The sequence below is a fragment of the Saprolegnia parasitica genome, scaffold supercont2.1443 (genome assembly GCF_000151545.1).
Source record: "Saprolegnia parasitica CBS 223.65 mitochondrial scaffold supercont2.1443, whole genome shotgun sequence".
Classification (NCBI taxonomy): Eukaryota; Oomycota; class Saprolegniomycetes; order Saprolegniales; family Saprolegniaceae; genus Saprolegnia; species Saprolegnia parasitica.
The window spans coordinates 27,655-38,376 of NW_012157837.1; the positions used below are offsets into that span (position 1 = coordinate 27,655).

Sequence of the window (10,722 nt, forward strand, 5' to 3'; positions counted from 1 at the left end):
AGTAAAAGTATATTAAATATTTAAAAAATTATGTTATTTCCTAATAGAACTAAATATAAAAAACAATTTAAAGGTACTCTTAAAGGACAAACAACTAGAGGAAGTCAAATTATTTATGGAAAATATGCTTTAAAAAGTTTAGAAGAGAAAAGAATTACTTCAAAACAAATAGAAGCTACTAGAAGAGTTATCGTTAGAAAAATGAAACGTTTAGGTTATTTATGGATTCGTATTTTTCCTGATACTCCTGTAACTTCAAAACCAAATGAAAATCGTATGGGTAAAGGTAAAGGAGCTGTATCTTTTTGGGTTGCTAAAATAAAAAGCGGTCAAATTTTGTTTGAAATAAGCGGTATTTCTTATGAAAATGCTCAGAAAGTTTTCCAAGCAGGTGCTACTAAATTACCTGTAGCTACTAAATTTATTTATAAATAATTAATAACTAATAAATAAAAACGGGCTTATAGTTTAATTGGTTAGAGCATACCGCTCATAACGGTAGAGTTGTAGGTTCAAGTCCTACTAAGCCTATATAATTATTTATTATTTAATTTATTAAAATATTAATGCAAATATTAAAAAAAAAATCTATATTAAATATTACTACTACTAACTATTTAGATACTTATCAATATTATTTAAAAGATTTAAATTTTTTTAATAAATTTAAAAATAAAAATAAAACTTTATTAAAAGATATACTTTTACTAAAAATTGATGATTTATATTTATTAAATATAAATTTAAAAGAAAATTATTTTTTTCCTATTATAAATAAAAATAATTTATATACTGAAAATAAAAATAATTTAGTATATTTTATACAAAATCATAAAAAAAAAATGGTTAATGATATGGTTATTAATACTGAAATTATTAATTCATTTTTTTTTAATTTTTATATAAATTTTATATTTAAAAAATTTAATAAACGTAAATTTAAAATAACTAAATTTATTATTAAAAATAATACAAATGATAAATTTAAAATATATTATAAAAAAAAAATTAAAATAAATTTACCATATATTAAAAGTCATATTTTAAAAACTTATAAAAAAAAATATAGTTTAATTGCTTTTTGTGGTTTAATTTTTAAAATAAAATCTAAGTATTTATATATAAACAATAAAAAAAAAAAAAAAATATATAATTCTTATTTAAAAAAAAGATTTAAAATCAAAAAAAAAATTTAAGATCAATAAAAAAAATTAAAAAAAAAAAATCAATTTTTTTATTATAATAATAAATTTAAACAAAATAAATTGATATTTAATTTTTCACGAATAAATGTAATTAATGATTTTAAAAAAACTGAAAAATTAAATAATTTTAAGAATTTTAAAAATTTAGATAATTTTAAAAATTTTAAAAAATTTTCAGTTTAATAAAATAAAATAATAAAACAAAAATATGCCTCAATTCGATCAGTTTTCATTTTTGAATCAAGTAGCTTTCTTTTTATTTTTTTTCTTTAATTTTTATTTTTTTATTTCATATTTTTTATTACCTACAATTTCTTCTAACATTAAATTTAGAAAAAAATATATTAATTCAAAAATAAACGAAAAAACTTTATTAAATTTAGAAATTAAAAATAAACAAATTTCATATACTAATTTATTTAAAGATTTTAGTAATTATTATGAAACTACTTTAAGTCAAAATATTTTAAATTACAATATTTATAAAAATGAATATTTATTAAAAAATTCATTAATAAATTTAGTTTATGTAAATAAAATAAAAAATTTATTTAATAAAAAATTTATATTATCTAAAAAATATTTATAATAAATATTTTTTATATATAAATTAAATAATTAAAGTGTATAGCTCAGTTGGTTAGAGCACCGGACTTTTAATCCGATGGTCTTGGGTTCGAGTCCCAATACACTTAATTAAAAAGGGGATATAATTCAATTGGTAGAATTTATGTTTTGCAAATATACTGTTATCGGTTCGAGTCCGATTATCTCCAAAAATTAAATATTATGCAAAAAAAGATAAAAAAAAATATAAAACAAAGATTATTATTTAAAAATTTAGAAAAAAAAAGATTAATTATAAAAATCATTGCAAATAATTTTAATTTAAAAAAAATAATTCGATGGAAAATTGAACAGAAATGGTTTAATTTTGATAGAAATTCGTCTCTAACTCGAATTAAAAATATTTGTATATTAACTGGTAGATCACGAAGTGTTTATAGATTTTTTAAAATATCTCGTTTACAATTACGTAAACTAGCTTCAACTGGATTTTTACCTGGAATTTCTAAATATAACTGGTAAAAAAAATTATATAATTTAACTCTATAATGATTATTACAGATACTCTTTCAAATTTTTTTTCAAAAATAAAAAATGGATTTTTAGCTAAAAAATATAAAATAACTCAATATAAATCTAAACAAATTATAAATATATTAAATATATTAATTAAAGAAGGTTTAATTAAAAGTTATAAAGTTTCTAAAAAAAAAAATATTATTTACATATATTTAAAATATAAAAATAATATATCAATAATCTCTAAAATTATTAGAATTTCTAAACCAAGTAAACGTATATATATTAAAAATAAAGATTTATTTAAAATCAAAAAAAAAGGTATATATATATTATCTACATCTTACGGTGTAGTTACTGATTTGCAAGCAAAAAAACTAAATTTAGGTGGAGAATTAATATGTAATATATATTAATTTAAACTTTAAATAAAATAAATTTCAATATCAAAAATATGATTAAAATTTTAAAAAAAAATCAAAAAAAAAATCAATTAATTTTTTTTAAAAGTTCCTTAGGTTCTTTAGATATTTTTAATATACATGAAAAAATTAGAATACCAAAAAATATAAATATAGTTTTAAAAAAAAATCAATTAATTTTACAAGGACCTTTAGGTTCAATTGATTTAAATATAATGAATTCTTTAAATTATTTTATTAAAAATAATAATATATTATTAAGTTTTAATAGTTTACATTTAAAAAGAAAAAAAAAAAGTTTTTTAAATTTATATAAATCTTTAATAAAATTAAAAATAAAAGGTATTTTACAAGGATTTAAATTAAATTTATTTTTAAAAGGTTTAGGTTTTAAAGCTTTTATTGAAGAAAAAAATTTAATATTAAAATTGGGTTATAGTCATTCAATTACTGTTGAAATACCAGAAAATATAAAAATAATAAATCAAACAAATAAATTAATTTTTAGTAGTAATGATTGGATTTTTTTAACTAAATATGTACATTATATAAAAAATTTCAAAAAACCTGAACCTTACAAAGGAAAAGGTTTATTATTAAAAAATGAAGTAATTATTTTAAAAGAAGGAAAAAAAAGTAAAAAATAATAAAAAATGATTAATAAAAAAATAAAAATTAAAAAAATACAAAAAGAATATTTACTTAATTCTTTATTTAAATCAAAAAACTTTTATGGTGAGTCTTTAAAAGAAACTAAAAAAAAAAATTTACCTTTTATTTATGGTTTTCGACATAATTATTCAATTATTAATTTAAAAGCAACTATTTTTTTTTTACAAAAAGCATTATTTTTAATTAAATTATGTATAAAAAAAAATAAAAAAATATTAATAATTGGAGATTCTTTTGATATTAAATTTTTATTATCTGAATCAAAAAAAATCAATTTTACTCAAAAAAATAAAAATATAATTTTAAAAAATGATATTTGGATTAATGGTTTATTAACAAATAAAACTGTTTCAAATTTTTTAAAACATAATAAAATTAATTTAATTATTTTATTAAAATCAAAAACTAAAGAAAATTATTTATTAACAGAATTTAATCATAAAAATATACCTATAATTACTTTAAATAATACTAATTCAAACATAGATTATATAAATTATCCAATTTTTTCAAATACAAAAAATTTAAAATCTTTATTTTTTTTAATATATTTAATAAGAAAAACTTTTTTAAAATAAATGAATAAATTAAGACCACGTAATAAAATTTGTTTTCAAAATAATAAAAATATTCATGCAAATTTAAATATAACAAAATTAAAAAAAAAAAAATGGCAACTTTTAAAAAATAATATTTTTAGAAAAACACGTAAACTTGATTTTATAAAATTTCAAGTAAAAATGAAAAAAGAATTAAAAAAAGCTTTTAAAACTAGTTATAAACCAAATAATAATACTTCTATTTTATCTTTATTAAAAAAAATTAATCAATTTAAAAGACCTGAAAAAAAACAAAAATTATATAAAGAAAGATTATTTGCAAAACAACAATTTAAAAATTTTTACGGTTGTATTCCTGAATATCAATTAAAAAATTTATTTAATTATTTGAAAAATAGAAATAATAATAATAATATTATACATAAATTTATTATTGTTTTAGAAAGTCGCTTAGATATGATTGTTTTTAGATCAAAAATTGCCAAAACAATTTTTTGAAGCAAAACAAATAATTAATCATGGTAAAATAAAAGTAAATAATAAAATAATAACTTCTTCTAATTATATTTTAAAAAGAGGGGATATTATAACATTAAATAACTTTAAAATTTTAAAAAAATTCTATTATTTAAAAAAAAAAAAAAATTTTCAAAAATCTTATGAATTAATTAAAACTATTCGTAAAAATAAAGTAAATTATATACAATTTAATAATAAATATAATATATGTATTTTTTTAAGACAACCTTTATTTAAAGAAATTAAATATCCATTTGATTTAGATTTAAAATTAGTTGATGAATTTTTTAAATATAATTAATTGTAAAAAATTAATTATATTTAAAATATATTATATAAATATAAAAATAAATTCATCTTAAATTGATGTTTATATACATTTTTTTTTTATATTTTTTTAGTATTTTTTAAAAAAAATATAAAAAAATATATAATGTTTTTTGTTTAAAAAAAAAAAAAAAAATGTCTTTAAAAAAAATTAAAAATTTTTCAATCAATTTTGGACCGCAACATCCTGCGGCACATGGTGTATTACGTTTAATTTTAGAATTAAATGGTGAAATTGTACAAAAAGCAGATCCACACATAGGTTTATTACATCGTGGTACTGAAAAATTAATCGAATATAAAAATTATTTACAAGCACTACCTTATTTTGATCGTTTAGATTATGTATCTATGATGTCTCAAGAACATGCTTATGTATTAGCTGTTGAAAAATTATTAAATTGTAATATTCCTTTAAGAGCAAAATATATTCGCGTTTTATTTTCAGAAATTACTAGAATTTTAAATCATTTATTAGCAATTACTTGTCATGCGTTAGACGTAGGTGCTATGACTCCTTTTTTTTGGGGATTTGAAGAACGTGAAAAATTAATGGAATTTTATGAAAGAGTTTCTGGAGCTCGTATGCACTCTAGTTATTTTAGACCAGGAGGTGTTCATCAAGATTTACCTTTAGGTTTACTAAATGATATTTTTATTTTTTGTAATCAATTTCCAACAAGATTAGATGAATTTGAAGAAATGTTAACTGGAAATCGTATTTGGAAACAACGTTTAGTAGATATTGGTATTGTTAAAGCAAAAGATGCTTTAGATTTAGGTTTTAGTGGTGTTATGTTAAGAGGTTCAGGAATTTCTTGGGATTTACGTAAAACCCAACCATATGAAATTTATGATCAATTAGATTTTTCAATACCTATAGGTACTAATGGTGATTGTTATGATCGTTATTTAATTCGTATTGAAGAAATGCGACAATCTATAAATATTATTTTACAAACTTTAAATCAAATGCCTGAAGGTCCTATTAAAATAGATGATAAAAAAATATCAAGTCCAAATAGAGTTCAAATAAAACAATCTATGGAATCTTTAATACATCATTTTAAATATTATTCAGAAAATATAACTGTAAATAGTGGTGAAACTTTTACTGTAATAGAAGCGCCTAAAGGTGAATTTGGTGTATTTTTAGTTTCTGATGGTACTAATAAACCTTATCGTTGTAAAATAAAAGCACCAGGTTTTGCACATTTACAAGCATTAGATTTTATGTGTAAAGATCATATGATTGCTGATGTAGTAACAATTATAGGTACTCAAGATATTGTTTTTGGAGAAGTAGATCGATAAAAATTCTTCTGTATAATTATGATTAATAAATACATAAACAAATTTAAATTAGAAAAAATTCAACAAATAGAAAAAAACAATAATTTTATTTATTTTTTTCGTTATAATGATTTAAATTATAATGAAAAAATAAATTTAACAAAAAAAATAAAAAAATTAAATTTTAATTATTTGATTTTAAAACAAAATTTAATTAAAAATACTTTCCCAAATTTAAAAGGTCAAGGTGCTTTAATTATTATTTATGGAAATCAATTTTTAGAAACTAATTCTATAACTCAACAATTTAAAAAATTAGAATTTATTTATTTATTTCAACAAGATTTAATATTTTCGAATCAAAAAATGAAAAAAATTTTTTCAAATAAAAGTTTTGAACAAATATTACCTTTAAATTATCAAATTAAAAAACCCTTATTTTATTTTTATAATCTTTTAAAAAAGATATAAAAATTAAAGGCGAATATAGCTCAATCGGTAGAGTGTCAGATTGTGAGTTTGAAAGTTATGGGTTCAATCCCCATTATTCGCCAAATTTATAAATATGTTTAATTTATTATTAATTTTAATTTTTTTACCTCTTTTCGGTATTTTTTTTTTATTTTTTATGAATAATGAAAAAAATATCAAAAATTTTAGTGTGTTTTATTCTTTTTTAATATTTATAATTTCTTTATTTTTATGGATATTATTTGATAAAACAGCATCAGAATTTCAATTTAGTTTTACTTATAATTGGTTAACTAATTATAATATGTATTTTAGTATAGGTATAGATGGTATTTCTTTATTTTTTATAATAGCAACTACTTTTTTAATTCCTATTTGTTTTTTAACTAGTTATGAAATTATTCAAAAAAATATAAAAGATTTTTGTATCTTATTTTTTTTTTTAGAATTTTTTTTATTAATAACTTTTAGTACTTTAGATTTAATTATTTTTTATATTTTTTTTGAAAGTGTTTTAATACCTATGTTTTTAATTATAGGTATTTGGGGTTCTCGTGAAAGAAAAATTAAAGCTTCTTATTATTTATTTATATATACATTAACTGGTTCATTATTTATGTTTATTGCTATAATACATATATATATTACTACAGGTACAACTTTATATATTTTATTATATAATTATAATTTTGATCTTTTTTATCAAAAATTATATTGGTTAGCTTTCTTTTTTTCTTTTGCAGTAAAAGTACCTATGTTACCTTTTCATATTTGGTTACCTGAAGCACACGTAGAAGCTCCAACTGCAGGTTCAGTTATCTTAGCTGGTATTTTATTAAAATTAGGTTCTTATGGTTTAATTAGATTTTCTTTACCATTATTCCCTAAAGCTACTGTATTTTTTACACCTTTAGTATTAGTTTTATGTATTATTTCTATAATATATGCATCAATTACTGCTATACGTCAAACAGATTTAAAACGTATTATTGCTTATGCATCTGTTGCACATATGAATATGATTTTAGTAGGATTATTTTCATTAACAATTGAAGGTATTGAAGGTAGTTTATTACAAATGTTAAGTCACAGTATTGTTGCTAGTGCTTTATTTTTATGTATAGGTGTTTTATACGATAGATATCATTCAAGATATTTAAGTTATTATAGTGGTTTAGCACATACTATGCCTATATATTCTATTTTCTTTTTATTTTATATTTTCGCAAATATATCAATTCCTGGTACAAGTAGTTTTGTAGGTGAATTATTAATTTTAGCTGGTATTTTTCAAGAAAATACTATAGTAGCTTTTTTATCAGGTACTAGTATGGTTTTAGGTGGAGCTTATTCATTATTATTATATAATCGTGTTTGCTATGGTAATATTCAAAGTAATTTTTTAAATATTTTTTATGATATAAGTTATAGAGAATTTTTAATTCATATTATATTAATTTTTATTACATTAGTTATGGGACTTTATCCTAAAATATTTTTAAGTTGTATGCATGAAACTATATATCAATTAGTTTCTCATATGGAAATTTCTATATATTATTTATAAAAATAATATATAATATTTAACATTTTATTTAAACATTAAATTTATAATTCGTAAAAAAAAAATTTAGATTTCATATGTCTAATAAAAATATACAAAATTTATATCAACATCCATATCATTTAGTTGATCCAAGTCCTTGGCCTTTTTTCGCATCTTTTGGTTGTTTATTTTTTACTTTCGGAACTGCTATGTGGTTTCATGGTTATACAGGAAGTATTTTTTTAGTTTTTACAGGTTTAATTAGTATATTATTTGTTTTTTATACTTGGTTAAGAGATGTAGTTCGTGAAGCTGTTTATGAAGGTCAACATACTTTAAAAGTACAATTAGGTTTACGTAACGGTATGCTAATGTTTATCATTAGTGAAGTTATGTTCTTTTTAAGTTTTTTTTGGGCATTTTTTCATTCAGCATTAGCTCCTACTCCTGAAATTGGTTCTGTATGGCCACCTTTAGGTATAGAAACTATAAATGCATGGGGTATTCCATTATTAAACACTGTTATTTTATTAACTTCAGGTGCTACTATTACTTGGGCACATCATGCTATTATAGTTGGTTCTAGAAAAAATATTATTTTAAGTTTAATATTAACTATTTCTTTAGCTGTTTTTTTTACATTTATTCAAGCATATGAATATATAGAAGCTTCATTTTCAATTTCTGATAGTATTTATGGTACTACTTTCTTTTTACTAACTGGATTTCACGGAATTCACGTAATTGTAGGTACTATTTTTATTATTGTAGGTACTATTAGAGCAGTTAAACATCATTTTACTAGACAAAATCATTTCGGTTTTGAAGCTGCTGCTTGGTATTGGCATTTTGTAGATGTTGTATGGTTATTTTTATTTATTGTTGTTTATTGGTGGGGTGGTCAATAAAATAAATTTATTTTAAATATCAAATAGTGAGTCCTTTAGAACAATTTGAAATTTTACCAATTTTTCAAATACCTTTTATTTTAACAAATGCCTCTTTAATTTTAATTATAGGTCTTTATTTTATAATAGTTTACTTATTTATTCAAAGTAAATTTATACCAACTCATATACAACAAATATTTGAAATTATATATAATACTGCTTTAGAATTAGCTTACTCAAATATAGGTAAAAATGGAAGATATTTCTTTTCTTTAATTTTTGTATTATTTTTTTTTGTATTATTATGTAATTTAATTGGTATGATCCCTTATAGTTTTACTGTAACAAGTCATTTAATTATTACTTTTGCATTATCTTTAACTATTTATATTGGATTTAATATAATAGGTATTCAAAAACATAAATTAAAATTTTTTGGTTTATTATTACCTAGTGGTGCAAGTATTAATTTAGTACCTTTATTAGTACCTATTGAATTAATTTCTTATATTTTTAGAGCAATTAGTTTACCAGTGCGATTATTTGCTAATATGATGGCAGGACACACTTTATTAAAAGTTATTGCAGGTTTTGCTTGGACTATGTTAAATGTAAATACTGTAATATTTATTGCACATTTTATTCCTTTAATATTATTAGTTATATTAGTAAGTATTGAATTAGGTGTTGCTGTAATTCAAGCTTATGTATTTACAATATTAACTTGTATTTACATAAATGATGCTTTAAATTTACACTAATTATATTATTTTATTCAAAATATTTTATTAATATAAAATATTTTAGAATAAAATATAAAAAAATATATTTATTTTAGAAGAATAAAATATTTATATTTTTTTATATTTTATTTTTAAAATATTTATTTTATAAACCTTATTTTTAATATATTTAAAAAATTATTATTAATATTTATGAAATTTTTAAACATTATTAACAACCAAATAACTTTCTTAGATGCTTCGTTACCTTGGCAAATGGGTTTTCAAGATCCTGCTACTCCAGTAATGGAAGGTATTATTAACTTTCATCATGATTTAGTTTTTTTTTTAGTATTAATTGTAATATTTGTTAGTTGGATTTTAGCTAGATGTATTTTTTTTTTTAATGAAAATACTAATAAAAAAGCTGAAACTTTTGTACATGGTACTGTTTTAGAAATTGTATGGACCATTACTCCAGCTCTTATTTTAATTATTATAGCAATACCTTCATTTTCATTATTATATGCTATGGATGAAGTTATTGATCCTATTTTAACTTTAAAAGTTATAGGTAGTCAATGGTATTGGAGTTATGAATATTCTGATGCTATGGATGATTCTATTTTTTTTGATAGTTATATGGTATTAGAAGAAGATTTAGACAAAGGTCAATTCCGTCTTTTAGAAGTAGATAATCGTGTAGTAGTTCCTACTAATACACATATTCGTGTAATTATTACAGCTACTGATGTTTTACATTCATGGGCTGTACCTTCTTTAGGTGTAAAATTAGATGCTTGTCCAGGTAGATTAAATCAAACTTCAATTTTTATTAAAAGAGAAGGTGTTTTTTATGGTCAATGTAGTGAAATTTGTGGTATTAATCACGGATTTATGCCTATTGTAGTAGAAGCTGTATCATTAGACGATTATATTAATTGGTTCAATAAAAAAATTGAATCTAATTAATTTCAATTGAAAATTCAAAAATATTTAAAATTTTTAA

At 19.2% G+C, this 10,722-nt stretch overlaps 12 protein-coding genes and 7 non-coding genes across 19 annotated transcripts; 17 read left to right on the forward strand and 2 right to left on the reverse strand.

Annotated features, from left to right (window-relative positions):
• Positions 1 to 30: 30 nt before the first annotated feature.
• On the forward strand, positions 31 to 435 carry SPRG_35021 (ribosomal protein L16; the record flags this gene model as incomplete). The annotated part of the gene is made up of 1 exon: positions 31 to 435. The coding sequence occupies one exon, from the start codon at positions 31 to 33 to the stop codon at positions 433 to 435; it is 405 nt and encodes a 134-aa protein (XP_012213616.1).
• A 22-nt stretch (positions 436 to 457) lies between these two features.
• Positions 458 to 531, forward strand: SPRG_35121. Its single transcript has one exon. It is a non-coding gene; the product is annotated as a tRNA-Met (tRNA).
• A 697-nt stretch (positions 532 to 1,228) lies between these two features.
• On the forward strand, positions 1,229 to 1,378 carry SPRG_35122. Its single transcript has one exon. It is a non-coding gene; the product is annotated as a tRNA-Phe (tRNA).
• Positions 1,379 to 1,413: 35 nt separating this feature from the next.
• Positions 1,414 to 1,794, forward strand: SPRG_35022 (ATP synthase F0 subunit 8; the record flags this gene model as incomplete). Its single annotated transcript has 1 exon — positions 1,414 to 1,794. One exon carries the CDS (start codon positions 1,414 to 1,416, stop codon positions 1,792 to 1,794), a length of 381 nt encoding a protein of 126 aa, XP_012213617.1.
• Positions 1,795 to 1,826: 32 nt separating this feature from the next.
• SPRG_35123 lies at positions 1,827 to 1,900 on the forward strand. The gene has a single exon. It is a non-coding gene; the product is annotated as a tRNA-Lys (tRNA).
• An 8-nt stretch (positions 1,901 to 1,908) lies between these two features.
• Positions 1,909 to 1,981, forward strand: SPRG_35124. The gene has a single exon. It is a non-coding gene; the product is annotated as a tRNA-Ala (tRNA).
• A 13-nt stretch (positions 1,982 to 1,994) lies between these two features.
• SPRG_35023 (ribosomal protein S14) lies at positions 1,995 to 2,294 on the forward strand (the record flags this gene model as incomplete). The annotated part of the gene is made up of 1 exon: positions 1,995 to 2,294. The coding sequence occupies one exon, from the start codon at positions 1,995 to 1,997 to the stop codon at positions 2,292 to 2,294; it is 300 nt and encodes a 99-aa protein (XP_012213618.1).
• A 26-nt stretch (positions 2,295 to 2,320) lies between these two features.
• SPRG_35024 (ribosomal protein S8) lies at positions 2,321 to 2,707 on the forward strand (the record flags this gene model as incomplete). Its single annotated transcript has 1 exon — positions 2,321 to 2,707. The coding sequence occupies one exon, from the start codon at positions 2,321 to 2,323 to the stop codon at positions 2,705 to 2,707; it is 387 nt and encodes a 128-aa protein (XP_012213619.1).
• Positions 2,708 to 2,745: 38 nt separating this feature from the next.
• SPRG_35025 (ribosomal protein L6) lies at positions 2,746 to 3,360 on the forward strand (the record flags this gene model as incomplete). The annotated part of the gene is made up of 1 exon: positions 2,746 to 3,360. One exon carries the CDS (start codon positions 2,746 to 2,748, stop codon positions 3,358 to 3,360), a length of 615 nt encoding a protein of 204 aa, XP_012213620.1.
• A 6-nt stretch (positions 3,361 to 3,366) lies between these two features.
• SPRG_35026 (ribosomal protein S2) lies at positions 3,367 to 3,963 on the forward strand (the record flags this gene model as incomplete). The annotated part of the gene is made up of 1 exon: positions 3,367 to 3,963. The coding sequence occupies one exon, from the start codon at positions 3,367 to 3,369 to the stop codon at positions 3,961 to 3,963; it is 597 nt and encodes a 198-aa protein (XP_012213621.1).
• Positions 3,964 to 4,755, forward strand: SPRG_35027 (ribosomal protein S4; the record flags this gene model as incomplete). The annotated part of the gene is made up of 1 exon: positions 3,964 to 4,755. One exon carries the CDS (start codon positions 3,964 to 3,966, stop codon positions 4,441 to 4,443), a length of 480 nt encoding a protein of 159 aa, XP_012213622.1. The 3' UTR covers positions 4,444 to 4,755.
• A 171-nt stretch (positions 4,756 to 4,926) lies between these two features.
• Positions 4,927 to 6,105, forward strand: SPRG_35028 (NADH dehydrogenase subunit 7; the record flags this gene model as incomplete). The annotated part of the gene is made up of 1 exon: positions 4,927 to 6,105. The coding sequence occupies one exon, from the start codon at positions 4,927 to 4,929 to the stop codon at positions 6,103 to 6,105; it is 1,179 nt and encodes a 392-aa protein (XP_012213623.1).
• Positions 6,106 to 6,247: 142 nt separating this feature from the next.
• On the reverse strand, positions 6,248 to 6,312 carry SPRG_35125. Its single transcript has one exon. It is a non-coding gene; the product is annotated as a tRNA-Leu (tRNA).
• Positions 6,313 to 6,387: 75 nt separating this feature from the next.
• Positions 6,388 to 6,502, reverse strand: SPRG_35126. The gene has a single exon. It is a non-coding gene; the product is annotated as a tRNA-Phe (tRNA).
• Positions 6,503 to 6,564: 62 nt separating this feature from the next.
• Positions 6,565 to 6,637, forward strand: SPRG_35127. The gene has a single exon. It is a non-coding gene; the product is annotated as a tRNA-His (tRNA).
• A 12-nt stretch (positions 6,638 to 6,649) lies between these two features.
• On the forward strand, positions 6,650 to 8,122 carry SPRG_35029 (NADH-ubiquinone oxidoreductase chain 4; the record flags this gene model as incomplete). The annotated part of the gene is made up of 1 exon: positions 6,650 to 8,122. The coding sequence occupies one exon, from the start codon at positions 6,650 to 6,652 to the stop codon at positions 8,120 to 8,122; it is 1,473 nt and encodes a 490-aa protein (XP_012213624.1).
• Positions 8,123 to 8,196: 74 nt separating this feature from the next.
• On the forward strand, positions 8,197 to 9,009 carry SPRG_35030 (cytochrome c oxidase subunit 3; the record flags this gene model as incomplete). Its single annotated transcript has 1 exon — positions 8,197 to 9,009. The coding sequence occupies one exon, from the start codon at positions 8,197 to 8,199 to the stop codon at positions 9,007 to 9,009; it is 813 nt and encodes a 270-aa protein (XP_012213625.1).
• A 26-nt stretch (positions 9,010 to 9,035) lies between these two features.
• Positions 9,036 to 9,752, forward strand: SPRG_35031 (ATP synthase subunit A; the record flags this gene model as incomplete). The annotated part of the gene is made up of 1 exon: positions 9,036 to 9,752. A coding segment is annotated over one exon (717 nt), but the record flags the coding sequence as incomplete, so codon positions are not given.
• A 174-nt stretch (positions 9,753 to 9,926) lies between these two features.
• Positions 9,927 to 10,685, forward strand: SPRG_35032 (cytochrome c oxidase subunit 2; the record flags this gene model as incomplete). The annotated part of the gene is made up of 1 exon: positions 9,927 to 10,685. One exon carries the CDS (start codon positions 9,927 to 9,929, stop codon positions 10,683 to 10,685), a length of 759 nt encoding a protein of 252 aa, XP_012213627.1.
• Between the last annotated feature and the right edge of the window lie 37 nt (positions 10,686 to 10,722).